Source organism: Varanus komodoensis, unplaced genomic scaffold (assembly GCF_004798865.1).
Source record: "Varanus komodoensis strain SLA01 unplaced genomic scaffold, ASM479886v1 scaffold46_1, whole genome shotgun sequence".
In the NCBI taxonomy this organism is placed as follows: Eukaryota; Metazoa; Chordata; class Lepidosauria; order Squamata; family Varanidae; genus Varanus; species Varanus komodoensis.
In genome coordinates this window covers 470,323-493,154 of record NW_025336043.1, presented here as the reverse complement: position 1 = coordinate 493,154, position 22,832 = coordinate 470,323, and the positions used below count along the sequence as shown (strand labels likewise).

Here is a 22,832-nt window from a genome sequence, read left to right as displayed (position 1 = left end):
TACTCCTGCCTTCGGGCTAGAATAGCCCGCCTCTTGCTCGTTCAGTTGCACCCCTGCGTTTCCTGAGCAGTCCAGCTATTTGTAAATGCCTTCAGTTTTTGCATGGCCCTGTTGACTGCTCTCTCCTCCAAGCCATCCCCATTGCTTCCCCAAAGGTCCCACGGCCCCAGGGAAAGCCCGGGGACGCCCCCCGCAAGAGGAACGCCTCCTATTTGCTCACCTGCGCTTGCTAGCGACATCCTTCGGTACTTCTCTTTTGCCGGCGTGCCTTCGTTGGCTCCGGCCGTGGCGATAGCAAATGCCGAGGCAGCGGAAAGAGCACTGCGGCCGGTGTCCAGCTCCCGGCAAGATGTCATGACCACGCCATTGTTATATGAGAACAGGGGGAATTCTGCATCAGAAAGAGAAGAGGGAGGCGTGGCACCCTCTCGCTCAAACAATTCCAATGGGCGTCTTCCGTCACAGACATGCCATGCCAAATTCTTCCTTGGACATGCGCAGCTGGACTGGCTGTTTAGCAGTCTGTCCAGAAGCACCAATGTGGCACTTTCGAATGATGTCCCGGAGGACTGACACTGGTCATGGAGCAGTTCATCAAGTGCAGGGGATTCCTGAGGAGCCTGCTGCGGGCTCCGATGTCCTGCCTGGGAATGTCGCATAGCCCGGAAGACCTGATTATGCAGGAGTCGTGCCGCTGTCACCTGGTCGCTGCAGCGTGCTTGTGTAAATAGGCCACTGCCCACGATGCACATCCACGCTCTGAACAGGGGCCTCTCATTCGCAGAAGCTCAGCCATGCCAGCTGATCTGAGACTGTAAGGACGGAGAAGCAGCCCTGCCGGGGCCGACCGAGGTCCATCCGATCCCACACTGCTGACCTGCAGCCCCCAGCTGCTTGCAAGAGACCTGGGAGGTCTCACCTTTGGGCTGTGGAGCCCTACTAGGGTAAGTTCAGGACCAGCCCCCTGCGGTTCCAGGATCCTCACCGGGGCACCGTTGTTTAGGGCAGCGCAAGCGTTGGCATCTTTGCTGTGACCCCAACACGCATGCATTATCCAGGCAGTGCAGGAGAACTGCGGTCGCCCATGAGCATGGCCCTCCCTTCTTCGGGCACCTCTGTGGTTTCAGGGCCCCTCTCAAGAACGGCCCCAGCATTCTGGGCCAGGCAGGGCTGACACCCCCGTGCTCAGGGGCCTCAGGGGCCTCGTGTGGTCACCTGCAGCACTTCTGTGGAAGGCGTGGCTCCCTTCGAGCCTCTGCTTGCCATGAGCCCCTGCCCCCCCCCCCGTGCCTCTCCCCAATCACCCTGTGGGGCCCACGGGGCTGTGGAGACCTCGGGGCTGGGCAGACGCGCCAGACTGAGCCCCACGTTCGGCAGCTGCAGGGCGCTCAGGCAAGCGCCAGCAGTAACCCTCTCTGTCCACGGAAGAATGTTGCCCCGGATAAGAAAGATGCCAGCAAGGAAATCACTCGGCTTCACATGTTGGCATAAGGCGGTCTTGGTGCACCAAGCAGCACTGCCTCCAAACCACCCTTCCCGGAGAGGCGGACCCCGCAGTCCCTGCCATTTCCCTGATGCTCACAGCATCACGTTCTCTCATCTTCCTGGGGGATTCTGGCGTGAGAAGGTGGGCGCCCGGGCATCGTGCCCACACAGCCACGCGTCCGCACCTTCGGCTGGGGCAGCGAGGCCTCCTGCACTGGCCAGCATCTTTCCCTGGGTGCTCGTGCCCTCTTCCTCCCACATCCCACCTAGAATCCCTTGGACTGGGCAGGCTGAGGCTCAGAGCTGCTTCCCTTGCCGGGCATCCACTTCCGGCCCACCGTACCTGCAGTGTTCTTGCCTTTCGCCAGCTTAGGCGTCGTCGGGGATTTGGTGGGGGAAGCCTCTGCTTCTGCCTCATCGCTCTGGTTGGGGTCGACGTCTGGCTCCTCCCTCACAGGCCCCTCCGCACCTGCTGGGACCAGGCGGCAGGCTCAAGGCACGCTCACAGACACCCCGGAGCAGAGCCCCGGGTGGGCCTTTCCAGCGGGACGGCCCCAGCCCTCCAGAGGCCACAGTGTTAACTTGCCGCCCCGTGGTTTGCACCCTGCAAGCAAAAACGACCCTCTCGCAGGAGGAGGCCAGGAGCCATCAGCCAGCCAGTGAGGGTGTGGGTGGCACCCGTTCCGGCCAGCTCTGTTGCCCAGGAAATGGGCCAGGGGCTTCCAACGGGCCGGGGCATGGCGAGACACCCGGGCGGGGCCTCGTGGTGCCCAGGGACGCACGTCTGTTCCGCATCCCCTCTGCTTGGAGCCGCTTCGGCACGGCCAAAGGAACTTACTTGGCTTGCTCAGAAGCGCATCGTCCAGCTTCTCGGGGCCACCCTCCCCCTCGTCGGAGATCTTGCTGGAGTAGTTGCTGGACACGTAGAGCTTGCTGATGTCCAGAGTGGCCTTGCTGAAGGGAGACATGGAGGAGTGCATGCTTGCATAGCCATTGGAGGAGCAGCTCAGGGCGGCTAGGTCCAGGGCCTTTCCACCTGTGATAATGGGAATGTTCAAGGACAGCTTCCTCCTCCGGCTCGGAGATGATGACTTGGTGATGGAGAGGGGAGGTGGAGAAGAAAACTTCCGGTTGGCACGTGGAGATTTTGGAGGCTCTCCATAGAGGAGCTTGGCGTTCTGGCTGCTCGCGAACAAGAGCTCCAGGGACCTTCGCGAGAACAAAGCCACTTAAAGCATCTCCTCTCCCATTTCTGCCTCATCCTCAGGCAGTCCAACAGCCCCAGCACAATTTCAGACAAGACAATGCTGCTTTCAGTGTACTTAGGGGTTGGGAGGGACTCCGGGGGTTAACATTGCAATCTCCTTCTGGGTAAGCTGTCTGAGTGGGGCAGAACCACGTTTGAAGGGCTCCCCAATGGGAAAGCCTCCCTGAGGCTCTGGGTCCCACCCCACACTGCCGAGGCAACAAATCTGCTGCCCCAGATCTGCAAGAAAGCTCTAGCAAAGAATCCTCCCCCTTCTGAGGCCGTCTGCGCTACCACCAGCCGCCTGTTTCACGAGAAGGGCTTCCTGCCGACTGGACTCTCCCTGTTTTGCTCTGAACCTGTTTGTGAGGGTCTTGCTTTCAGGAGAAGCAGAGAACGATCTTGCGCACTTGTCCATCGGACAACGTTGCACGTATGAGAAGATGGCGAAGAGTGTTGAGAGCAGGAAATGGGGATCTGGGCATGCCTGACTGGCCGGAGGGCGCTTGCACAGGGGCCCAGTGGGCTGAGGCCTCCCTGGCATGCTTTCAAATATCTGTGTCAAACTTCTGGGCAAGGCCACTCGGGGAGTGCGGGCGAAGTGGGCAATTACGATAGGGCTGAAACCCAGCCGGCCTCTGTGCAGTCGGACAAGAGCTTGGGATCAGCGATGGCCTGAAGGGGACCAGCTCACTGCAGCTCAGTTCAGGCCTGGCAGAGGAGCTGTTGAATTGTGGGCTGTTTGTCTGTCTGTTCTGGTTATGCCTTCCGAGGAACTCATTGCGCCTTCATCATTCTCCTCTCAATCTTCTCCTCACAACAACAACCCTACGAGGTAGGCTGGGCTGAGAGTCTGTGACTGGCCCAAAGTCACCCAGGGAGCTCCGGGGCTGAGCAGGGCCTGGAACCCGGGTCGCCTGCGTCCCAGGCCCATGCTCTTGACCGCTGAACCACCCTGGCTCTCATGTGGCAGGGCAAGAAGTCAGCAGCTCTAGCCTGCCTTTGGTCAATGTAAGCCCAAGCAACCTGTAAGGGGGGTGCCTCTTGTCACCTTGGGGGGATCCTAGAGACTGGCCCTGCTATCCCTGCAATGGGCACGAGTCTGTCTTAGCACACAGAGCCCTGGGAAGCCTTCAGGGGAAACTTTGGGGAACTTTCCATTAGTGCAAAGTACAGCAGCTGGCTGCCAGCTGGCTCCACGAGACAAAGAAGCTACGGATCGCTATCCTGGCTACGGTCCCGTTTCCAGGCTCCGCTGAAAGTGCTGGTGTAACATACAAAGCCCTCCACTGCCCAGGCCACGGGCACCCGAAGAACGCCTTCTGGTCACTCTTCCCCTCCAACCCGACAGGAAAGAGGGCAGAACTGCAAATCACCTTGCGGGGATCGCGCTTATTGGCTTCTTGTAGATGGTGATCAGTTTGTCCAAGACAATCATCGCCGTGGTGAACACGCGGTAGGAGTGCAGGAAGGTGTTGAGAAAGTCTATGCTGAGAAACCGCAAGTCAGTCAGTCTCTCCAAGAGCCGCTCCACACTTGCATAGCGGATCTGCAGGACCTTGCAGGAATTCATCGTTTTGCTGAATCGGATGTCTGTGTCGTCACAGTACAAGCTGGTGTCAGACCTGGGAAATGCGGCAGATGGAAGATGACGCCAGGACAAGCACCAGAGCAAAAGAGAGCCCGACCACACAGGGAGGTGTCCTATAACACACCCCAGTCTGGTGGGCCCAAGCTGTCCAGTGTGAGACAATGGTCCCGAAAAATCTTGGCTTGTGCCACTTGGATTACAGGCCGTCGCACTGGCAAGTTGGGGTCAGGCAACATGCGACAGCAGAAGTTCCCCTATAGCCTCAGACGCTTGACCGGGGCGCCATTAGTCTCAAGGCACTTACTTGATCATCTGGGGAACTGTGACTTTAGAATTTTCCTCAAAGGCGTTCATCATGAGGCCGTTGCACCGGATGTTATCTACACACTGAAACACATAGCGGATAAGTGTAGGGAGAATGAGGGATGCCCTCAGAGGGGAAGGGGGAGCAGTGACGAGGTCAAAATCAGTTCAGTGCCGGTTTTGCTGGAGGAAATTATGTGTTACCTGGGCACAGGTGTTAGGTGTGTCTAGCCCCTGAATGGTCAAATCTGAATCTTCATGCTCTGATTTCAGTAGATGGCTTGCAATCTGTACTAGCCCTAGAGATCGTGAGTTGGGAAGGCTGCTTATATGGCCCCCAGACCTGGTGTGGTGACCACTCCTTACCTGGCTGATGTCACTGGTCCACGCAGCCTTTTCTTGCCTGGACGATGCTACAAGGATGACTGTGTAGGATGGGCCATCTTTAGGTTCCACCACAATCTTGAAGTCAAGGTGATCAATGTCTTGCCCGGATCCTTTTGGTCCATAATTGAGAAGAAAGACAGGGAGAGCGTTTGGGAGCATGAGCTGGCAGGTGGGAGAGCTCTAGTCAACCAGTTTGGATGCTGAATATCACTTTGCGGGACATGAGACCCATTTTGGAGTGGCAGCTTCTCTTACATGCAACATCCAGTCTTTCTAGGATTTCAATACTGCACACTTGACTGCAGAACCTGGGTTATGCTGAACCTAAGAAGGTCCAGATCCGGGCAGGGCTTGGGCCAGAGAACCCCTGGGCAGCTTGGAGTCCCCCTTGGAGGCTTTCCCTGAACTCTGGCAGGTACGTACTGTCCTCGTCGGTGTTCTCCGTCTCCTCCACCAGGGTGCAGTCTATGAGGGAGAGAATGCCGTTCTGGAAGAGACGAGGGCCCCGTCCTTTAGTGGAAGCCACGGACACGGCTTGCCTTCTGGTGTCTGCTGGCTGCACAAGGCCTCCGTGGCCCAGCGGGAGACCCCCTGTGTGGCCGCAAAGGCGCCGAGCCTCGTCCCTGGGCGAGCCCTGCTGCCTCTCTGCCCCATGCAGCCCCCACCTGCCCTCTCTTCCTCCTGGCAACCTCCTGCACCCCTCAGAGCCAAACAAGAGGGGCAGGAAGGGCAGTGCCCTATTCAGTACAAGAGGAAAGTGGATTCCGGGGGCCAAGCACGTGCATCTTCTGGCTGCAAAGAAATAAATGGGCTGTTTCCCAAACGGCCAGACGTCCTCGCTTCAGTGCAGCACTAAGTGCCTTCGCCTGGGGGTGTGGTGCCCCTGCTCAGCCCCCAGAGCGCTCTTTTGCACCAGCTCCGGAGCAGAAGGGGTGGCTAATCTGCTGGGTGCGCCACGATGCTCTCGGGCATCGCGTGACTTTTGGGGGTGGGCCAGCAGGGACTGCCAGGGCCACAAGGACCGAGGGCTGCTGCTAAGGCAAATCACAGAAAATCAGAGTAGTGCACAAGTGCCAACCGGAGCGCAGCGCGTGTGCAGCCAGCGCGCCGTGAGCGCTTGTCACGTGGCCTCCTGGCCTGGCTCGGAGGCGCTGCCCGTGCCCGCACCGCCCCCTAGCGCCGCGGGAGGAGCTCCGAGGGGCTGCGCCCTGCCACGCCTGCCTGGACCAGCCGATCCAGGGCCAGGAGTCGGCACCTGTCGGAGGCTGAGGCGCGATGAGCTCCTCCACCGAGAACGGGCAGGGCCTCCCGTGGGGGGCCCTGCTCCCCCGCACCGATCCTGCACGGGCGGAGCTGCTCGGGGCTCCTCCCCCCTCCCTCCCCTCACCTTGGTCAGGTGCAGCTTCCCGCCGGAGCCCCTGGTGCAGATGATGAGGTGCTTGGAGAAGAGGAAGCACTGCCTCTCGCCCTCCTTCCGCAGGGAGAGCGAGCCCAGCCGCCCTCGCGTGATCTTCCCCTTCTCGGACATCGGCACCTGGATGAGGGAGCCTGGCGGGAGGGAGGGAGGGAGGCGCGGCTCAGCGGGGCCCGCGGATGAGGGGTCCGGCTGGTGGCGGGTCGGAGCACTCCCCCACTGAGCAAGGGATTCGGGGGGCTCAGTGAGCTGCAGGGGGCGGGCACCCAGGAAAGCGGCGGCATTGGGAGACCGGAGCGCAGAGGGGCCCGTGGCTTCCCAGGACCCGCCATGACCAAGCAGGTGGTCGCAAGCAGGGGTGCAGAAGTGAGCCCCCTCATGTGCATCCCCCCACTAATGAAAGTCGTAGATGGGCAGGTGGTCCATGAGCAGGCCTGCCAGGCTCTTCCACTCTGGGAAGACCAAGGGGGCCTGCCAAGCCGGGAGGGGGCGAGCTCAGCGCTGCGGAAGAAGCGCCGCCCAGAGCTCGTCCTCGGCACCCTTGCCAGAGGAGTCACGCACGCGGTGAGACTCAGGCCTTCACAACGGCCCACATCGCCCATCTTCCCTTGAAGGCGGTGCTGGGGGGCAAACCCCACTTCGCCTTCCATCTTTTTCTTGGGGGCTGCCTGAAGTCCAGAGACAGCCAGGAAAGGGGTATGAATTATTCCTCAGGTGCAGGCATTAAAAAACTGATGGGAACCAAAAAGGGAGCTGTTCCAGGGAAATGAACAGAAGGAGAATGAAATTCATATGCTAATGTCAAGGTGACATTTCTTATCTGGCAGCATCCCAGAAGGCAGTGTGGAAGGGCAGCTTTCTCTCAAATGTATTCAGCTCTTCCTGAAATAAGCATCTCCGAACACTGCAACCGCCTAGCCTACCCTTGAGAGGTCAGGGGCAGCTCCAAAGCTGAGGAGAAGGCATTGAGCGTGGGCATTTTGCCCCAGAAACCCGCTGGGGTCACAGCCAGAGGCAGCGTGGGGCAGTGGCTAGGAGTGCGGACAGGGACTCAGACGGTCCAGGCGCCGGCACCACACAGCCATGGCAGCCACTGGGTGACCTGGGGCCAGTCAGAGACGCTCAGCCCAGCCGGCCTCACAGGGTTGTTGTTGTGGGGATAAGATTGAGTGCTGGAGGAAGAGAATGGTGCGAGCTCTTTAAAAGGCAAAAGGCAGGGTATCAATCTAACAAAGAAACAGCCTCAGCATGACTGGAGAGGGGGGAAGGGGCTTGGTCCCACTGCCCCTTTCTGGGTGCTGGGAGTGTCGGCCCAGCTCCTCGATCCGGGGGCTGCCCTGTGTGTGCCCCCGAGGCAGCCTGGCAGCCCTTCCCCTCCCAGGTGCACCACCTTGTCTCACGAAGGTCTGGCTGGTGTCCAGGAGGATCTCGCAGCCTTCGGCGATCATCCTCTCGATGGCCAGGTTCTTGCGGATGTTCTCGGTGTCGCTCACCTCGTCATGCATGATCCTGCCAAGGGAGACCAGAATCGCTCAGAGGGCGCCTGCTGAGCCGCGGGCACACAGCAGCTGGCCCTGTGACTGCGGGGAATGCCCCACGGGCAGAAACGGGCCCGAAGCTTGAACAGATTTCCTGGGGAGTCTTTGGTCCAGTCTACGGCAAAATGCTGGAGAAAGGCCAGTTGGGTGTGTGGGGGGGTTTCCATGGAGATCTGCAGAGGACACCCCCCCCCAGCTCCACTACCCAGAAAGCTGCCCATCCTGGGACCCCCACCCCCGGCTTGACCGCCCTGCTCAGGCCTTCTTCTTGGAGGTGAGCAGAGGGGGGAGGGGGGCGTGTGGGGCAGAGGACCCACAGTAGTGGGCTCTTCGGATCCGAGATGCCTGTCATTTCAAGCAGGCTTAAAGCTGCCCGGGCTGCGTCTTCCCTTACTGGCATGCATCCGAAGACACCTCTCAGCATTTCTAAAATAACGTGCATTGCCTTGTCATTTCCCCCTTCACACGTCCCGTACACCGTGTGTCTGTTCAAGGTGCAGATGGCAGCTTATTATCCCCAAACTGATCATTATCCAAAAACATAAGCCGTTTGGCATTTGTTGGGGATGATGCAAGCGGCTGGTGTGAGGGGGAGTCGGCCGGTCGGATGACGGTTCGCTTCCTCACACGCATGAGCCATGGGTGCTGGTGCGGCGTTCCAGAAGCCTCAGCCAGAGGAGAAACAGGCATCCAGCCCTCTTGGCCATGGAGAGATCTTGGAGATGCCTGGCGCACCTCCAGTGCTCCCCGCCATGAAGGACTCCGCTCTGCGCCAGGCTGCCTCTCTCTGGCCGGCTGTGGGAAAAGGCGGGGTCCCTGCCGCAACCTCGCAGAAGCCGGGTGCCCATGTCACACCCACCCAGTGGGGAGGATGCCCACAGGCGAGCCATGCCTTCCTCTCAGACTGGCCCTCAGGCCCCACGTGGGAACTGGTGGGCACCGGGCCAGCACTGAGGATGGGAGTCCCCCAAAACACCAACACCCCCCGAAGTTAGCAATTGACCCCCCAACCTGGAAAGCTCCTCCAGCTTGGACTTGGCATAATCCAGGCTGTTCCTTTCCACATGCTCATGGGGCGTGTGGGCCAACAGTTCATGCAGAGTCAGGATGTACCTGGGAATCTGGGAAAGACGCGCGAGAGAAGGCAGCTAAGAGGACGTGCCGGCCCAGCAGCCCATGTGGGCCCGGCAGCGGAGGCCCGCAGGCAGTCTACGCCCCCAGGCCCTGCCTGCCCTTCAGCTCAGGTCTGCCTGGGACACTTCAGATCCTCCGCAAAAGGCACACGTCGCTGGCCGGCTAGCCTCCCCTCCCCCCCCACCCCACCCCCCCGCCTTGGGCGGACTTCTCAGCAGGTGGCTCCCTGGCAGCACCTGCTTGGCTGAAGAACTGCCTGCCACTGCTCAGGGCACGCTGCTAAGCCCCCACAGGGGCGCCCCACCTGAAACATGGGGTAGGTCAGGAAAGTCTCCAGCGTCCGCTCCTCGCAGTCGGGCTTTGCCTCGTAGTGTTTCAGCAGCTTGTCGAAGTCCCGGTTCTGCTTGCAGTGGGCCAGGATCTGCAGGCTGTACTGGTGGTTGCGGACAAATTCCTGGTAGATGTTGAGCATCGGCAAAAGGATGTCAAACAGGTCGGCTGCAAGGAGGAAGGTCTGGTGAGAAGCAGCTGCTGTGGGGCAGAATCTACCCCTGCCCAATGGGATGGGGAGCTACATAGAGGCCCCAGGAGGTTGTGGGGGACTTAATGGCAATTCCCGGAGCAGGAAAGGAGCTGCTCACCCCAGGTGGACAGACAGACTGTCCAGGTGAGGAAGAGAAGGCAGCAGCTGCTGGCTGAGGGGGCTGGTGAGAGGCTGAGCACCAGGTGAGGCCCACAAGCAAATGACGGAATCTGTCGCATGCACACCTCTTCTCCTCCCCATCTTTTGTTTACAGAATGGTGGCACAAATGGGACCGCTTTACTTTTGGGGCACATCCAAACATCCTGCAACTTGCCCTGGCAAGAAACCATGCTGGATGGGCCCTTCCCACTTACCCAGCACCAAGGTCGGCCAGCTGGAGATGCGTGCCTTGAGGCCCTGGTAAAAGATCTGGTGCAAAAACATGATTGTTTCGCTGAAAGAGGAAGGAAGGAAGGAAGGAAGGAAGGAAGGAAGGAAGGAAGGAAGGAAGGAAGGAAGGGAGAAAGCCACATAAGACAGAGTGGAGGTCAGAGGTGCTGGGGCTCCAACTTTTCACGCAGAATGTCCCTGGGTGTGGTGTCTCTAGCAGGGTATTCGGCCCTCAGTTCCACCATTCGTGGCTCAGGCTCAAAGGAGAAGCATCTACAGAAGAGTTGTGCATGCACGCACACAAGTGTGCAAATTCAGAAACACCTACTCAAATTCACTTCAATTTCATAAGGTGCAAACATAGCCAATTACTTCTCATCAAAATCACCCAAGCAAAATAAGTTGATTAATTTGTGCTCCACCTCTAGAACATTCCCTAAAAGTAGGTTCTTGTCCGTTTTGATTAATTTGCAATGGCAGTTTTTGCATTAAAATGGATTCTTTACCAAAAAAAATGACGAAGCATTGGTCCAAAAAACCAGCCAAGGGCACCGCCAGTTAATTTCCCAATTCCCACCCAGATCCTGGTTCAAAATTTTGACACATTCCCTTCTGTTGAGGACCCAGTTCTACAATCGCCATTGCCTCCTTGAATTAAATTGGCAGCAGTTCTCCCCACCCACTCTCTGATTCACAGCGCGTCAAGGCCAAGAGCCATCCAGTCCAAGTCTGTGTAAACCAGCACGGAAGACCAGGGAAGTGGGAACTGAAGGCTGCCTCCCAGTGGATACTGGAGCAGACTGGGCCATTGCCTAGGCTGCCTGGCGACCATCACCCTCACGCAGGTGGGATGGACAATATTTCTACTTGAGTTATACCAATTATTTAGCTTGCATCGATGGCTACAAATGAGCATATGCCTTCAGAAGGAGAAATGCGGAGGCACGCAGCACTTTCAAGAGGTACGCAAGCTTCAGAGAGCGCGGGATGTTTTTATAAAAACGGTGCACAGCACTGCTCTGCCGTGGCCTCTGGAGTTCACTTATGCGCAATGGAGCTGGTGTTGACTCCCCCAGGCGCACTGAGCTTGGTCGCCACCTTCGCCCTTCCCCTGCAGAGAAAGCCCTGTGAGGAGTGGCACGTCCAAGGCAGCCGGACGAGCCCCCACCTGTTCAGGAAGATGCTGCTGACGTCGTCATGGGTGATGGGGGGCCTTTTGGAGCTGGCCGCCATTCTCAGGGGGCGCAGGAAGTTGTTGACCAGGATGTGCAGCTGCTGGACATACTCGGCCTCGGCCTCCAGCATGCTGAAGACCACCTGGTTCCTCTTCCGCATGCTGTCGGCGTGGGGGGAGCGGATGTAGTCCTGGATGATGGTCTTCCACTTCCTCCTGCACAGCCAGCCCCGCAGAAAGCTCTGGACCTGTGCACAGAGCAGTCTCTTAGGATGCCGTGCAGCGCGCCTTTGAGCAGCAACGCAGGGGCTTGGACACCTGCTTCAGCAAACACAAAGCACCCCAACGACGTTCCTTCTAAGGCTTTCTCACCCTCATCAGCCATGCTTCCGATGGATCCCTCCCTCTCCTAGAAGCTGCAAATTCCTCCTTAGAGGACATGTTTGTTAGCTGTTCGCGTGTTTAATCATCCTGTTTGTCCTACTTTCTAAGCTCTGCCATGCTAACACAGGGTTGAGTACAACAGGGAAGACGGGGAAGCAAAATTCAAGCACAGTTTTAGTGGGCAAACATGGACTTTCTGGAGAAGAGCCATGGTCAAACACAAAGGCTATCGCCAAAAAGAATCCAAATCTCAGAGGCGGTTGTCAGGCAGAAGCCCAAGCTCAGTAACATGGAATCCAAACCCAAGTCAAGGCTAGGGAAGCAAGATGCCAAGAGCAGGGAACTGGAGAGGCAGCTTTCCACAACGGCTGGATCGATAGCGGAGGCTTACTGCACCTGAGCCCCACCTGAGGCTTGACTGCAGCAGGTTGCAAGGCTGGGGTCCCTGCGGCCGGGAGAAGCTCCGGCCACCTCTGTGTGGCGGCCGGCTCAGCACACAGGCCAGCTGCCAGCCCATCCAGATGGGGTGGCCGGGCATTCATGGCAGCTGCTGCAGAGGCTGCATGTGCGATCCCTTTCCATGCCAGGCAAAGGTGTTCCCATCGTCACAGGCATTTGGATGTATTCGTGGCCCAGTTTTTGTGGGCTGGGCTGGGGCAGCAGATGAACACTTTTCATGTCATAACCTGTACAGCTTTCACTTTATGGTGATTATTCTTAATTATATAGTTATGAGGATCATGGTTTGCACTGATTTTAGGGTTTTTTTATGTTATGCTCATTGCAGGTTTGTGCATTCCCTGTGTGTCTATCACTTCTAGGCTGCTTTTTGGTGGGAAGTGACACTTCTGTTTAGCAAAGATGAATAACAGCTCTTCCCAAAGACCTGGGACGTGGTGGGCGCCACTTCTTCTCCCTCCCAAGGGGATTCCGAGGGAACATGATTCAGCCTGTTGCAGCCGCACACCAAGCAATGCTCCCCTGTGTGTGGGCTTCCTTGCCCCTCGGTAATAACTCTCTCACCTGCACAGGTGCCCATCCATGGAGCATGATGGAGGCACTGCCTGGAACTCCCTATTGCTCAGGCCAGACAGCACAAAACCCAGAAGGCAGGTGGGCATATGGGCCACTGAAAGGGCTCTGGCACCCTGGGGCCTACCTTCTTGATCTTCTTGATGTCACTGTCATCATCATTCGGGGCACTGGTCTGGTTGGACTGGATGCGTTCGTTGTCTTTAAGTAAGGCGGCAATCTGGGAGGACAAGAGAAAACAGGGGAACAAGCCCTGTGAACAGCAGTGAGCGATGCCCAGAACAGGCAAACAGATGCACGTGTCAGCCAGTGGTCGATATGGGACAGAAAGCAGCTGCATGGCGTAGACCCACCACAGGCCAGTCATGTCTCGTCCTTGTGCAACGGGGACGTTGCCATCTCTTTCCTGGTAAGAGCAAGAGAGGATTGACAACAGCTGCCACGGGGGTGCGCCATGGAGGGAAGGCGGACGAGGCAGAAGGAGAGTGGACTGGGCCTGTGGCTACTCATGTAGCAGCAAAGGTGGAGTTTGCACACAGCTCCTCCGCCACACACAGAGTTCCGTTAAGTTCCGAAGTTTGCATGTGCTGACAAAGGAGAACGTTCCAATGAAACATTTCTCACAAGGGCCCAGGGCTGAAAGAGGGAGCAATGCCTTTCCTGGGCTTTGCCAGACCCCTGCAGACCTCTTCCCAGAGTCCTGCAGCCTTTTCAAAGAGACGTGAATTCTGCTGGGGAGGGGAAGGCAGGCAGGCATTTCACACCTGGTCAGCATTCCCGAGAAGCAGCATTCTGCTCCGTTGGACCTGCTGCGTCCTCCTTAGCTGCGGATCCAGGCGACCCAATATGAGGTGAAAACCAGGACCATGTGCATGTAGCATTCCAGCAGCGAACACGCTAATCCCATGGGGACAGTCTCCTGGGTGCTGGGCACCAAGACTTTATCTGCTTAAATTTGTGCAGAAAATTTAAAGTACGTTTGTCCCCACACACTGATGCCTTGCGGTCCTGTCTAACTACGTGCTTGGAGAATGTGAAAGCTTGCATAAGATTGTGAGATCTTTGAGCGAACCTAATACAGCCATTTCATTGATGCAGATTTTTGAAAATGTCCTCTTAAAGGTATGGGTACCTTCCAAGGCTCTGGGGTGAGCATTTCCCTGTGTTTGTTTGCAACCAGCTCCACAGAAGAGAATGTGTGTGAAGATGCTGCCAAGTGCACAGGGGGAGTGCTTTCCTGCAGAAGCTCTGGCAGAAAGCAAAGTCTTACAGCTCCCAGCATCCCCCAGCCAGCAAGACAAAGCCCCTTCCCCAGCCAATCGGCTGCAGGCATGCAAATAACTGGAGAGGAGGAGACCAATGCCATAACGACAGAGATGCCAGCGACTGCAGCCTGCTGAATATGCCACGGTTGCTCCTGGCAACCAGATGCAGCACTGGGACGCCTTGCCAGCCACCGAGCATCTGGGCAGCCCCATGGCGCAGCCGGTGCCTCATGAAGCTATACTAGGACAGGAAAGGAATGCCTAAGGAGTGGCCTTTCCCCATGAGCCTGCCAAATGCAGGTCTGGCTGGACTGGCTCTGAAGTCGCACCATGTATTTATCATGAGTTGTGCTCGAATAGATCAGATTCAGAAGAACACAGAATGACTTCTGGGTCAGCCCCACTAGAGCTGCAGCGCCCTGGGGTGAGCTCCAGGCCCTGTTCTGCATGGCCACTGGGCTGCACACCCCCTTTGAGGTGGAGGTGGAGGAGCAAGGCAAAGGACAACCGGATCAATTCCGGGAGGCACGCTCGCTCGTTCAGCGCTAACCCTTCAACGGCTCCGGGATCACTGATTGCTCAATATTTTTAAGCCACACAATTACCACTGCCCTTCCTACCTCTGTACTGTGGAATTCCAGGCTGAAACCTGGAAATGTGTTCTCGCCAGTGGTGCCCCAGGGCATCTCCAGGCACTGGGTAACAAACTCCACCTGAAATCCAGATCTAGAACCTGTGCAGCTGCCACAATTCCGCTTGCTGCCCCCGCAGGGAACCCAAACAAGGCTTCAAGCATCCACCTCAAGTGCATCCATCCTTTGATAATGTGTCATCATCGGGCACTTAATTGACAGACAAGGCCTTCTCACGCACTGTTCAGACTTCTCTTTCCCAGCAGAGGCAGGTCACGTGTTCAAAGCCTGCATGCATGGCGTGACATTTGTACATGGACTCCCCGTGCCGGTTCAGGACCCGGAGGCACCCTCATTGTCATGTTCTTCATTTGTCTGTTGCAAATGTGAAGCTTCTCCTGGCAGAACTCCACCAGCGTGGAGGCATTTGGCCTCTGCATTTTGCAAATAGGACATTCTGAATGTTACGATGACTGCATGGCACCTGAAATGGGCAGCCCTTTGCTGGGAACATCCTCCGCACGCTTAGCGGACTGGCTTTGTTACCTCAGACTTCAGGCGCTCTGTCTCTATTTCCCCATCTTCAATTTGTTGCCGAAGTTGCTTGGCAACTGTTTTCTCTGTTTCCACAATCTGAAGTAAGTGGAGGTACTTCTGCATCAGGGCTTCATGCTCGGTGGCCAGGGTCCTGTAGCTGTTAGACAGAGGCGCGGTTGAAGCACCTTTCCCTGCCCATCTGCCCTCCTGCCAGGCCTGCATCCCACTCAGGCTGAGGTCCCAGGCAAGCCCTACCTGCCAGGGCAATAGGGACGGTCCAAGAGGTGTGGCTCACACGCCCCTGCTGCCCTGCTCCCCGCAGGTAACTGGGCGCACGCTGAATCTGCACCTGGGGCCAGGGCTGTCCCTGGCAGCAGTGGTGGTCATTGGAGGGACTCTGGTGGCTGCAGGTGCTTCTTTGTGCCGGTTAGCAGCCTCCCGGGAAAGGCCCGGCCTGGGTGTCACTGGCAGCTGCAGCCTTTTACCAAACCCCCCTGCTGCAGCCAGGCCACCCGCCCTGCTGCTGCTGCAGTTCGGTGGGAAGGCCCCACTGCATGGCTTCGGGTTGCAGAGGGTTCGGGTTGGTGTCTCTGCTGGCTTCAGGGAAGGAAACGGGTCTCTGCCCATCCCCTGGTCCCCTGTGCCCCCTTTGGCTGCCTCCGTGGCCCCTGTCTTGCCAGGTTCCCCCCCCCACACACACACACATTTGCCAGGCCTGGAATGTTGCTTTCCTCTTTAACTATTTTATTGCAATTGATTGTTTTAGGGCATTCTGATTTTAATATTGTAAGCCATCCTGAGATGTCTCACATATAGGACAGCATATAAAAGTTCTAAATAAATAAATAAAATAAGCAATTCTTAGGATACGGAATCCTAGGACTGGAGCACCTCTGTGCTTCTGGGGGGCTGCCAGGGAAACTTGGCGTGCCGGAGCCAAGCTGTTCCCCTCTTCCTCTGAAGGCGGGCCAGGAACAAGCACGGGGCTGCTTTCATCCTTTCTGCACCCAGGGGGCAATTCTCTGGTGTCTGGAAGTCCTTCCCCAACCCCAGCCACCGCTCCCACCCGGTCTTCCTCCCTGTCAGTCTGCTTCCGCTGACAGGCCGTATTCCTGGATTTTTCCTCTGGGAAAGCTGCTTCTGAGGCTGCCCCTTGCCCCCCCCCCCCCCAGAGCGTCCTTCTAGTCCGGCTTGCCAGAAGGCATTACCTCGCGTGGCTAATGGCGGCCACCCATTCATCACAGTCCTTTGCGTCCTCTGTCCTCAGCTCCAGAGTTTTCTGATTTTCATGGTTGAAGTTAACAGTGAAGTAATGCTATAAAGATAAACAGGGGTGTTTTATTCATAATTTTCTGCCCAAAGAGAACCAAGTGGATTCCCACTGAACTCATCCTGGTTTCACCATAATACAGGGAAAGTGCTTGGGAGTCATTTTCATGTAGGAAGTGGCATGGAGACCCTGCAGATTATCCGGAGCTTCGCAGGGCAGGCCGTAACACTGGAACACATAACAAGTTTACATGCTCAGATGACCTTTGCATTGGCCCTGATCTGCGTCCGCTCCCTCCGGCCACATATGGCTACAGCTCCCAGGGACGGGCATCAGCCCATGCCAAAAACCTCAGGATATGGAGGGCAGAAGGCCAGGGGTCAGCCCCCAAAAGAGGAGGGGAGTGCCGCCTCTGAGACAGAGCGAGAGTGGCCACCCAACCGCCATGTCATCACCCCAAGAGACCGCTCAGTAGGGCTTCCTGGAAGGACTGCGGGGGGGGGGCAACCTGCACCTTTGCAGGGCCGCCTCCTGAGCAGGGCTGGCCAAGGGCCTCTCCGGAGCTGCCCACAGACATGCTGCCGGCAGCCCCAAGCACCCGCGTGTCAGGCACCGTGCTGAGGCGGGCAGCCGCTGCACGGGGCTCAGCGCAGGCTATTTTTAGCTCCCCTTGGCATTTTCTGTATTTGTGTTAATTTCACTGGGGAGGCTTTTAGCTCAGCAAAGGGGTTTGTACCATTCATTTGCTCTCTTTTCCTGCAGTCTCCTAGGAAACCAGCGATGTTCTGCAAGGCTAAAGACTGAACGGAGAACTTTGAAAATAAATAAGTAAATGGTTCGCGCAGTCCCCGCTCCTCCGAGCTCTGGCTTCTGCTGGAATGTCCTAGAACCACGGCGGCCTGGGAAGGAGTTTTGCCAGCAGAACCATCTGTGCCTCAGCCGCACCAACATCCAGAACTGGGCACTGCAGAGCAAAAGCGGAGCAGAGGCCCTCTTCCAGGAAGGGGCACGCTTGGGATGTGGGCCCCCTTGGTTGCTGGGAAAGCCATGGGGCACAGTGGGGCACAGGGTTGGCTCTGCCCATGCTGCGTTACCAAGCCTGGGAGCCCAGAAGCATGATCCCCATCCGGTCCATGGAAGGACTCGGCTGCCTGGGCTGGCTTGCCTGGATCCAAGCCGTGCTTCCTTCCCAAACCTTTGGGATAACCTAGGCATGGAGCGCTTCTCCTCCACAAGGAAGGCAAGGAGAACAGGAAAGAGGGGCAGCCTCACTGCCCCCCAACTGCAAGACGTCTCCTCCAAACAGTGCCCAAGCCACATTTCCTCCCCACGTGTGCAGGAGGGAGGAGACAGAACCTTCATGCATATTTCCCCCTATGTAGGGAGAAATGCACTTGTGGGGTGATTTTCAACAAACGGCTCAGTCGCAGGGAGCTGGCCTCTCCATTCTCCCTGCTGCCCTCTGTCCGAGGTTGCCCCCAGCCTCTGGCTGTGAGGGGGGGGCAAGGGCAGAGGCAGCGCAGCCCCTCCGGGGCCCCTCCACGGCAGCTCCTCTCCTTCTGGCGACTGAGCCGAGGCTGTTCATCAGAGCCTTTGCTCTCGAGCGCAGGGGCCCTGCCGCTCCCCACATGCTGCTTCAAGGACATTTTGCTGTGACAATTTCCACAGCAACCTCTACGCATGCCGGGCGAGTCTGAGCAAGGGTTTTTCCTCATCTAAATTTAGCAGCTTTCCCTGCCATGTTCTGCTTATGCTCAGGGCAGGAGCAGGGCAGGAGCCTGACACCACCGCCTCCTCCTCCTCCTCCACCTCCACTCGCTCCTAAGCAAGTGGGCTGCATCCTGACGAAAGGCTGCATAACCCTTCCCAGCTCTTTTCCTTGAGTGTAAAAACCTGCTTCGATTTTTGCTCCCTGCAAACAGCTGTGTCGTCCCACTTGTTGACTGAAAGCTCCTCGCTTGCTCTGTGGAAGATGCTCTCGCCTGGTGCATCAGCAGACCCCCTCACCGCAAGACCCTCGTCCCCACAAAGCTTCACTGGCTTGCAACCTGGCTGATTTGGCTGGGGTGGGGTCAAACATTGCTCCTTCCTCAGCAGGCACAGCTTTTTCCTTATGGGATCATTAACAAAGGCTGCCCCTGTCCAGGCCTGGCCAGCAGCCTAAGTCCAACCGCTGCGAGAGTTCCTTCAACACAAGGCACACAATGGAGGCCTCCACTGCCCTGTGCCCTTCCAAGTCTTGACTGGGGCCACGGCCGATCTGCAGAATGCAAACCAGCAGGCCAGGCCACGCGATGGCCTCCAGATCAGCTGGCCAGCTGCAAAAGTAGCTGATGCTCTGGCAGTTCAGCTATTCCTATGCTTAACACTGCAGACTTCCACCCAAATTACACAAATGACAAGCATATCCTGGGAAAGGAGGCTTTAGATCATAGACAGATTGCTCTGGGTTCAGCATTAGACAAGGGCAATGGGTGTGGGGGTTTTCCTGGGTTTTGGAACAGCCCAGAGAGACTGCCATTTTTTCTCAGAAAATCTGAAAAAGCAATTTGGTTGCTCTGCAGTCCTTTAAGTTTAGCCAAAGCTGTGCTAAGCCAAAGCCCTCTGGCTCCTGCAGCTCTGCGGTCATTCATGGTTTGTCGTGGCACAGTAAATGCACCATCACTTCCGGCTATGGTGTCACCTCCATGAGGGGGACAATTGCAAAAGCTGTTCAGCACCTTTTTCCACTGGGGCACCCCAGTTCCACCTCCTGGTATGAGCTACCCCAAGAGGCTCACCTGGGGCTCTTCCTGGTGGCAGCTGAGTCTCTCTGGGTAGTTTATCTCCTCAGGCATTTAGCCTATCAGTTTCTGCCTTTATAATCGGTTACTGTATTTCTGGTTTTTGCGGTCTCTATTCTGTTGTTTGTGTTTATTTAATGCTGTAGTTTTAAACTGCTAAAGCTTTGTGCTGCATTTTATCATGTTGCATTTTATGATTTCAGCTGTTATGAACTGTCCAGAGAGCTACATCTACTGGGCAATATAGAAATGGAGTAACACAATCGCTACTGAAAGAATGGGGCAGCCATTGCCCCGACTGTGCAATGCAACAGCCCTTTCCGCTATAGGAAACACGAGGGTCTCCTTCTAGGCTTCAGCAGGGGCTCAGGCCACAGGGCAACTCTGAAGCCCCTTGAAATGATCTTCCCATTAGCTGGTAGTTAATGTATTTTGTCTATTGGTCCAAAGCAACATAATTGACAAGATGGTCAATAATAGCATCATCATCAACAACAACATTTTTAAAGTGAGATAACAATTAATCTGTCTCTTTCACCTTCCCTCCTGGATGTTTCAGGGTGAAGCAGATATGTGTGTGTTTCTACCAGCATTTTTATGCTCATATAAACTTGTCCAAGAAGCTTATGTAGAGGTGCTCTAATTCTCCTTGGACACCTGGGAATGATGTGGGCATTTGTTCAGGAAGAGATGGAATCATGGGCGAATTTGTCCCTACAGGCTGTTGGTAGATCTCCTCTGTTCAGGTAAAAGGGGACATCTCTTGCTTTTAGAAAAGCAAAGCCTGTTCTTTCTCTCTCTGAAACTGAAAGGCACTACCTAATATTGGAAGACTTCCATCTTCATCTGTTGAGATATGTTACACCCCTTAGTTTTTTCCTTCAGTAAAGAAGAAGGCTCCTGGTCATCCTGTCCAGGAGACATGGCAGCTAACCTGGCCCCACAGCCATCTGCATGTACAAAGGGGGAAACTGAGTCTGGCTTTGACAGTGCTCCTGCAGAAACAGGCCCGCACTGATGTTCTTTAGTGGCAATGGATGCATTTACTTCCATGAAAACAATTTCAGATTAGTTGTTATGTTAGTCAGGAGCAGGGCAAATGTCTTTCAAATGCTCTTTCACCTCTAAACCTGGGTGAGCAATCTGCAGAGCTGCGGGAAGACCAAGATTATGGATGCTTTGTCAACGACACTCCAAGAAATAAGCAGAACTAATGCCATCTGGTCGTCTGTAACAAGTGCCTTGGCATCTCAGAGACATGTTGGTTTTCAGACACAGACTAGATGGCCCGGGAGGCCCCTTCTGACTCACTCTGTTTCTTTGGTTTTCCATGGGTAAGGACAGGATCAGTCAATCCATGCAAGCAACACAAACTAAAAACATGACAAGGGTTTTCTCCTGGGAGTTTGCTGCGAAGCAGTGCGCAACCCAAACAGCCAGTACCAGCATCCTCTGAAACATGGCTGAGGCAGGAATCCTGCCCATGGACCTCAGTCTATGTGCTGTGCCAGGTTGATCAATGCTAAAGCCTGAAAATAACCCAATTCACACCCCTTCACATTCACATCAGCTTTCCATATCCCAACAGGGCATGGCTGCTTCATGGCCAGCAGGAGGACAAACAGCCGGAAAGCGTGGATTCTACCTCCGGAGCCAGACTGAAAGCTGCAAAGCACTAGAAGGAGAGCTCCTCCAGTGGTGGCAGCCAGGAGGTTGCCAGGCCTGTTCCCTCCTCCCCCCCCCATAATGGGCGAACTGCTTTTGCCCCTCCCTTCCTCCAGAGCTGCTGGCGGACAGTTCTCAGGCAGGTTCATCCTGACAGTGCTCAGAACCAAACTGTAAGCTTTGGCAGCTGAAGTGGATCGTGGGATCTCAGGCCGTTCTTTGGACCTCCCTTGCAGGAGTTTTGCAAAGATTATTGACGTGATGCATCGGAATTGCTTCGAGTACTTGGAAAGCTGCAAGTGCTGCTGCTAAGCGTGCTCTCTCATATATGCAAGAAGAAAGCCTAAGTCTTGAGAGTCCTGAGGAAGGGTGGCCAGCGAAGGCTGGTTCTCAGGCCCCTCTGCTAGCTCCTGTGATCTGCCTGGCTGCAGAGCAAAGCACAACCCAGGAGCAAAGTGCTGGTGTACAGCCATTCTCTTCTGGGCAGGAAAGCAGGCCTTATAGGCCTTATAGGCAGCGGCTGCCTGGCCTCATCCTTGGCCAAACCTTCCAAGTGCTTCACCTGAACCGACACCCCTGCATTAAAACGTGGCAGCCGAGTCCCACAGGAGCCAAACCTAGCCCACCCCATATCTGCAGAGTCCACCCTTGCTCCTAGACTCTGGCTGGCAGAGGCCCTCCTCAGGGAGACCGGCACAGGGGGCTCGTTTCAAGGGGCCAGCTACACTGGGCACCTGCAGGCTGGCCCCCAGGCACCCCGGGGGCTTCACTGCCCACAGTACTGGACAGCAGTCTATGGACGTGCGCGCTGAGTATCCCATGGGCAGAGCTGGCTGTGAACAGGAGCAACTGGCAAAGATTGAGCAAAGCATAGCACCCAGAGGAGGCAGCCAAGTCCCACGGCTGGGATGGGGAGGCAGGCGCCTTACCGCCCAGACCAGAACTGGGCTCACAGCTCTCAGGTAGGCAGCTCAGACGCAGGAGGCAGGTCGCCACTGAACCCATTTAGCCAAACCCAGGACCAAAGGGCCATGCGAGCGCTCTGCAAAGTCACTGCAGAAGACCTGAAGTTCCCACTCACTGGGCTCTTTGCTCCATGCACTCTTGACCCGATAGGAACGGTGGCTTGTCCTGAATCTCCAGGCCCCCCGTGAAGATCGTTCCCACAGGACCCAAATGCCTGCTTGATGAAGGTGAATTTTGCTCGAGGCACGTACATGGGGTGGGGGTTGGAGGCTTCACTGCAGAAGACCCGCTTTCTCCTTTTCTCCACCGGGGGCGCCTTGCACTTCAACTTGCTGACTAATTAATACGGTTGATTATTACCCCTAATTATGCAAGATATGTTATCCTGTCCGACTTAACTTTAATTCACCGGTCAGAGAGGGCTTGGTGGGGAGATGGGAAGGGGGTGGTGAAGGAAAGCCCGCCCGGCATTTGTGCATCCAGATCGCAGCTGGCAGTTTCAAAAGTGGAAGCGGGGTGGGGGGGGGCTGGGGCTGGCGACACTGCGGTGCTGGCGGCTCAGGGGGCCGGGAGCCTTCCCGAGCTTCAGCGACGACGGAGAGGGGGCTTGCCGCGAGCAGCTGCAGAGCCCTGTCGGCCCAGCCGGGAGGCTGCTGTTCCCACCTCAGCCGCGCACGGGCTCCCCGGGGCTCGGGGAGAAACACCCGGAGCACGGAGGCACAGGAGCCCCCCACCCCCGCCCCCCAGAGCACCCTCCGCACGGTTGGCCCTCCGCGCGCGACCGACCTGCTTCTCCAGGGGGTCCTTGGGCTTGGGCGAGGGGGCTCTGTCGCACAAGCAGCCCTCCAGCAGGTAGAGGCCGGCGGGCCGGGAGCTGGAGTCGTTCTCGAAGTAGAAGAGCATGTTCTGCAGGAGGGCGAACCACTTGGGGTGCCACTTGGCGTTGTCCGCACTCCGCTTGCTCAGGTAGCCCCGCCGGGCCCCGTCCTTCTTGGCCAGCAGCCCCAGGTAGACGGCGTGCCCGTCGTTCAGCCGCATCCCCTTCTGCATGGTGCCGGTGCTCGAGCGCCGCCGCAGCCGCCGCGCTCAGCCCGTCCGCCCGCCCGCCCTCC

General features: G+C 56.8%; 1 protein-coding gene across 1 annotated transcript in view; it reads right to left on the bottom strand.

Moving 5' to 3' along the window:
- The window catches only part of RASGRF1 (Ras protein specific guanine nucleotide releasing factor 1), a 30,821-nt gene extending 8,051 nt beyond the window's left edge, over positions 1-22,770 (bottom strand). Inside the window, exons 1-17 of the mRNA XM_044444900.1 lie at positions 22,507-22,770; positions 16,245-16,351; positions 15,046-15,193; positions 12,730-12,822; positions 11,181-11,434; positions 9,997-10,076; positions 9,403-9,596; positions 8,976-9,085; positions 7,817-7,935; positions 6,400-6,560; positions 5,438-5,499; positions 4,992-5,130; positions 4,627-4,709; positions 4,108-4,356; positions 2,324-2,694; positions 1,829-1,954; positions 221-391 (exon numbers count right to left, since the gene is read on the bottom strand). Of these exons, the coding sequence (XP_044300835.1) occupies positions 221-391; positions 1,829-1,954; positions 2,324-2,694; positions 4,108-4,356; positions 4,627-4,709; positions 4,992-5,130; positions 5,438-5,499; positions 6,400-6,560; positions 7,817-7,935; positions 8,976-9,085; positions 9,403-9,596; positions 9,997-10,076; positions 11,181-11,434; positions 12,730-12,822; positions 15,046-15,193; positions 16,245-16,351; positions 22,507-22,770 (2,731 nt within the window). The remainder of the gene's footprint in view (positions 1-220; positions 392-1,828; positions 1,955-2,323; positions 2,695-4,107; positions 4,357-4,626; positions 4,710-4,991; positions 5,131-5,437; positions 5,500-6,399; positions 6,561-7,816; positions 7,936-8,975; positions 9,086-9,402; positions 9,597-9,996; positions 10,077-11,180; positions 11,435-12,729; positions 12,823-15,045; positions 15,194-16,244; positions 16,352-22,506) is intronic.
- Between the last annotated feature and the right edge of the window lie 62 nt (positions 22,771-22,832).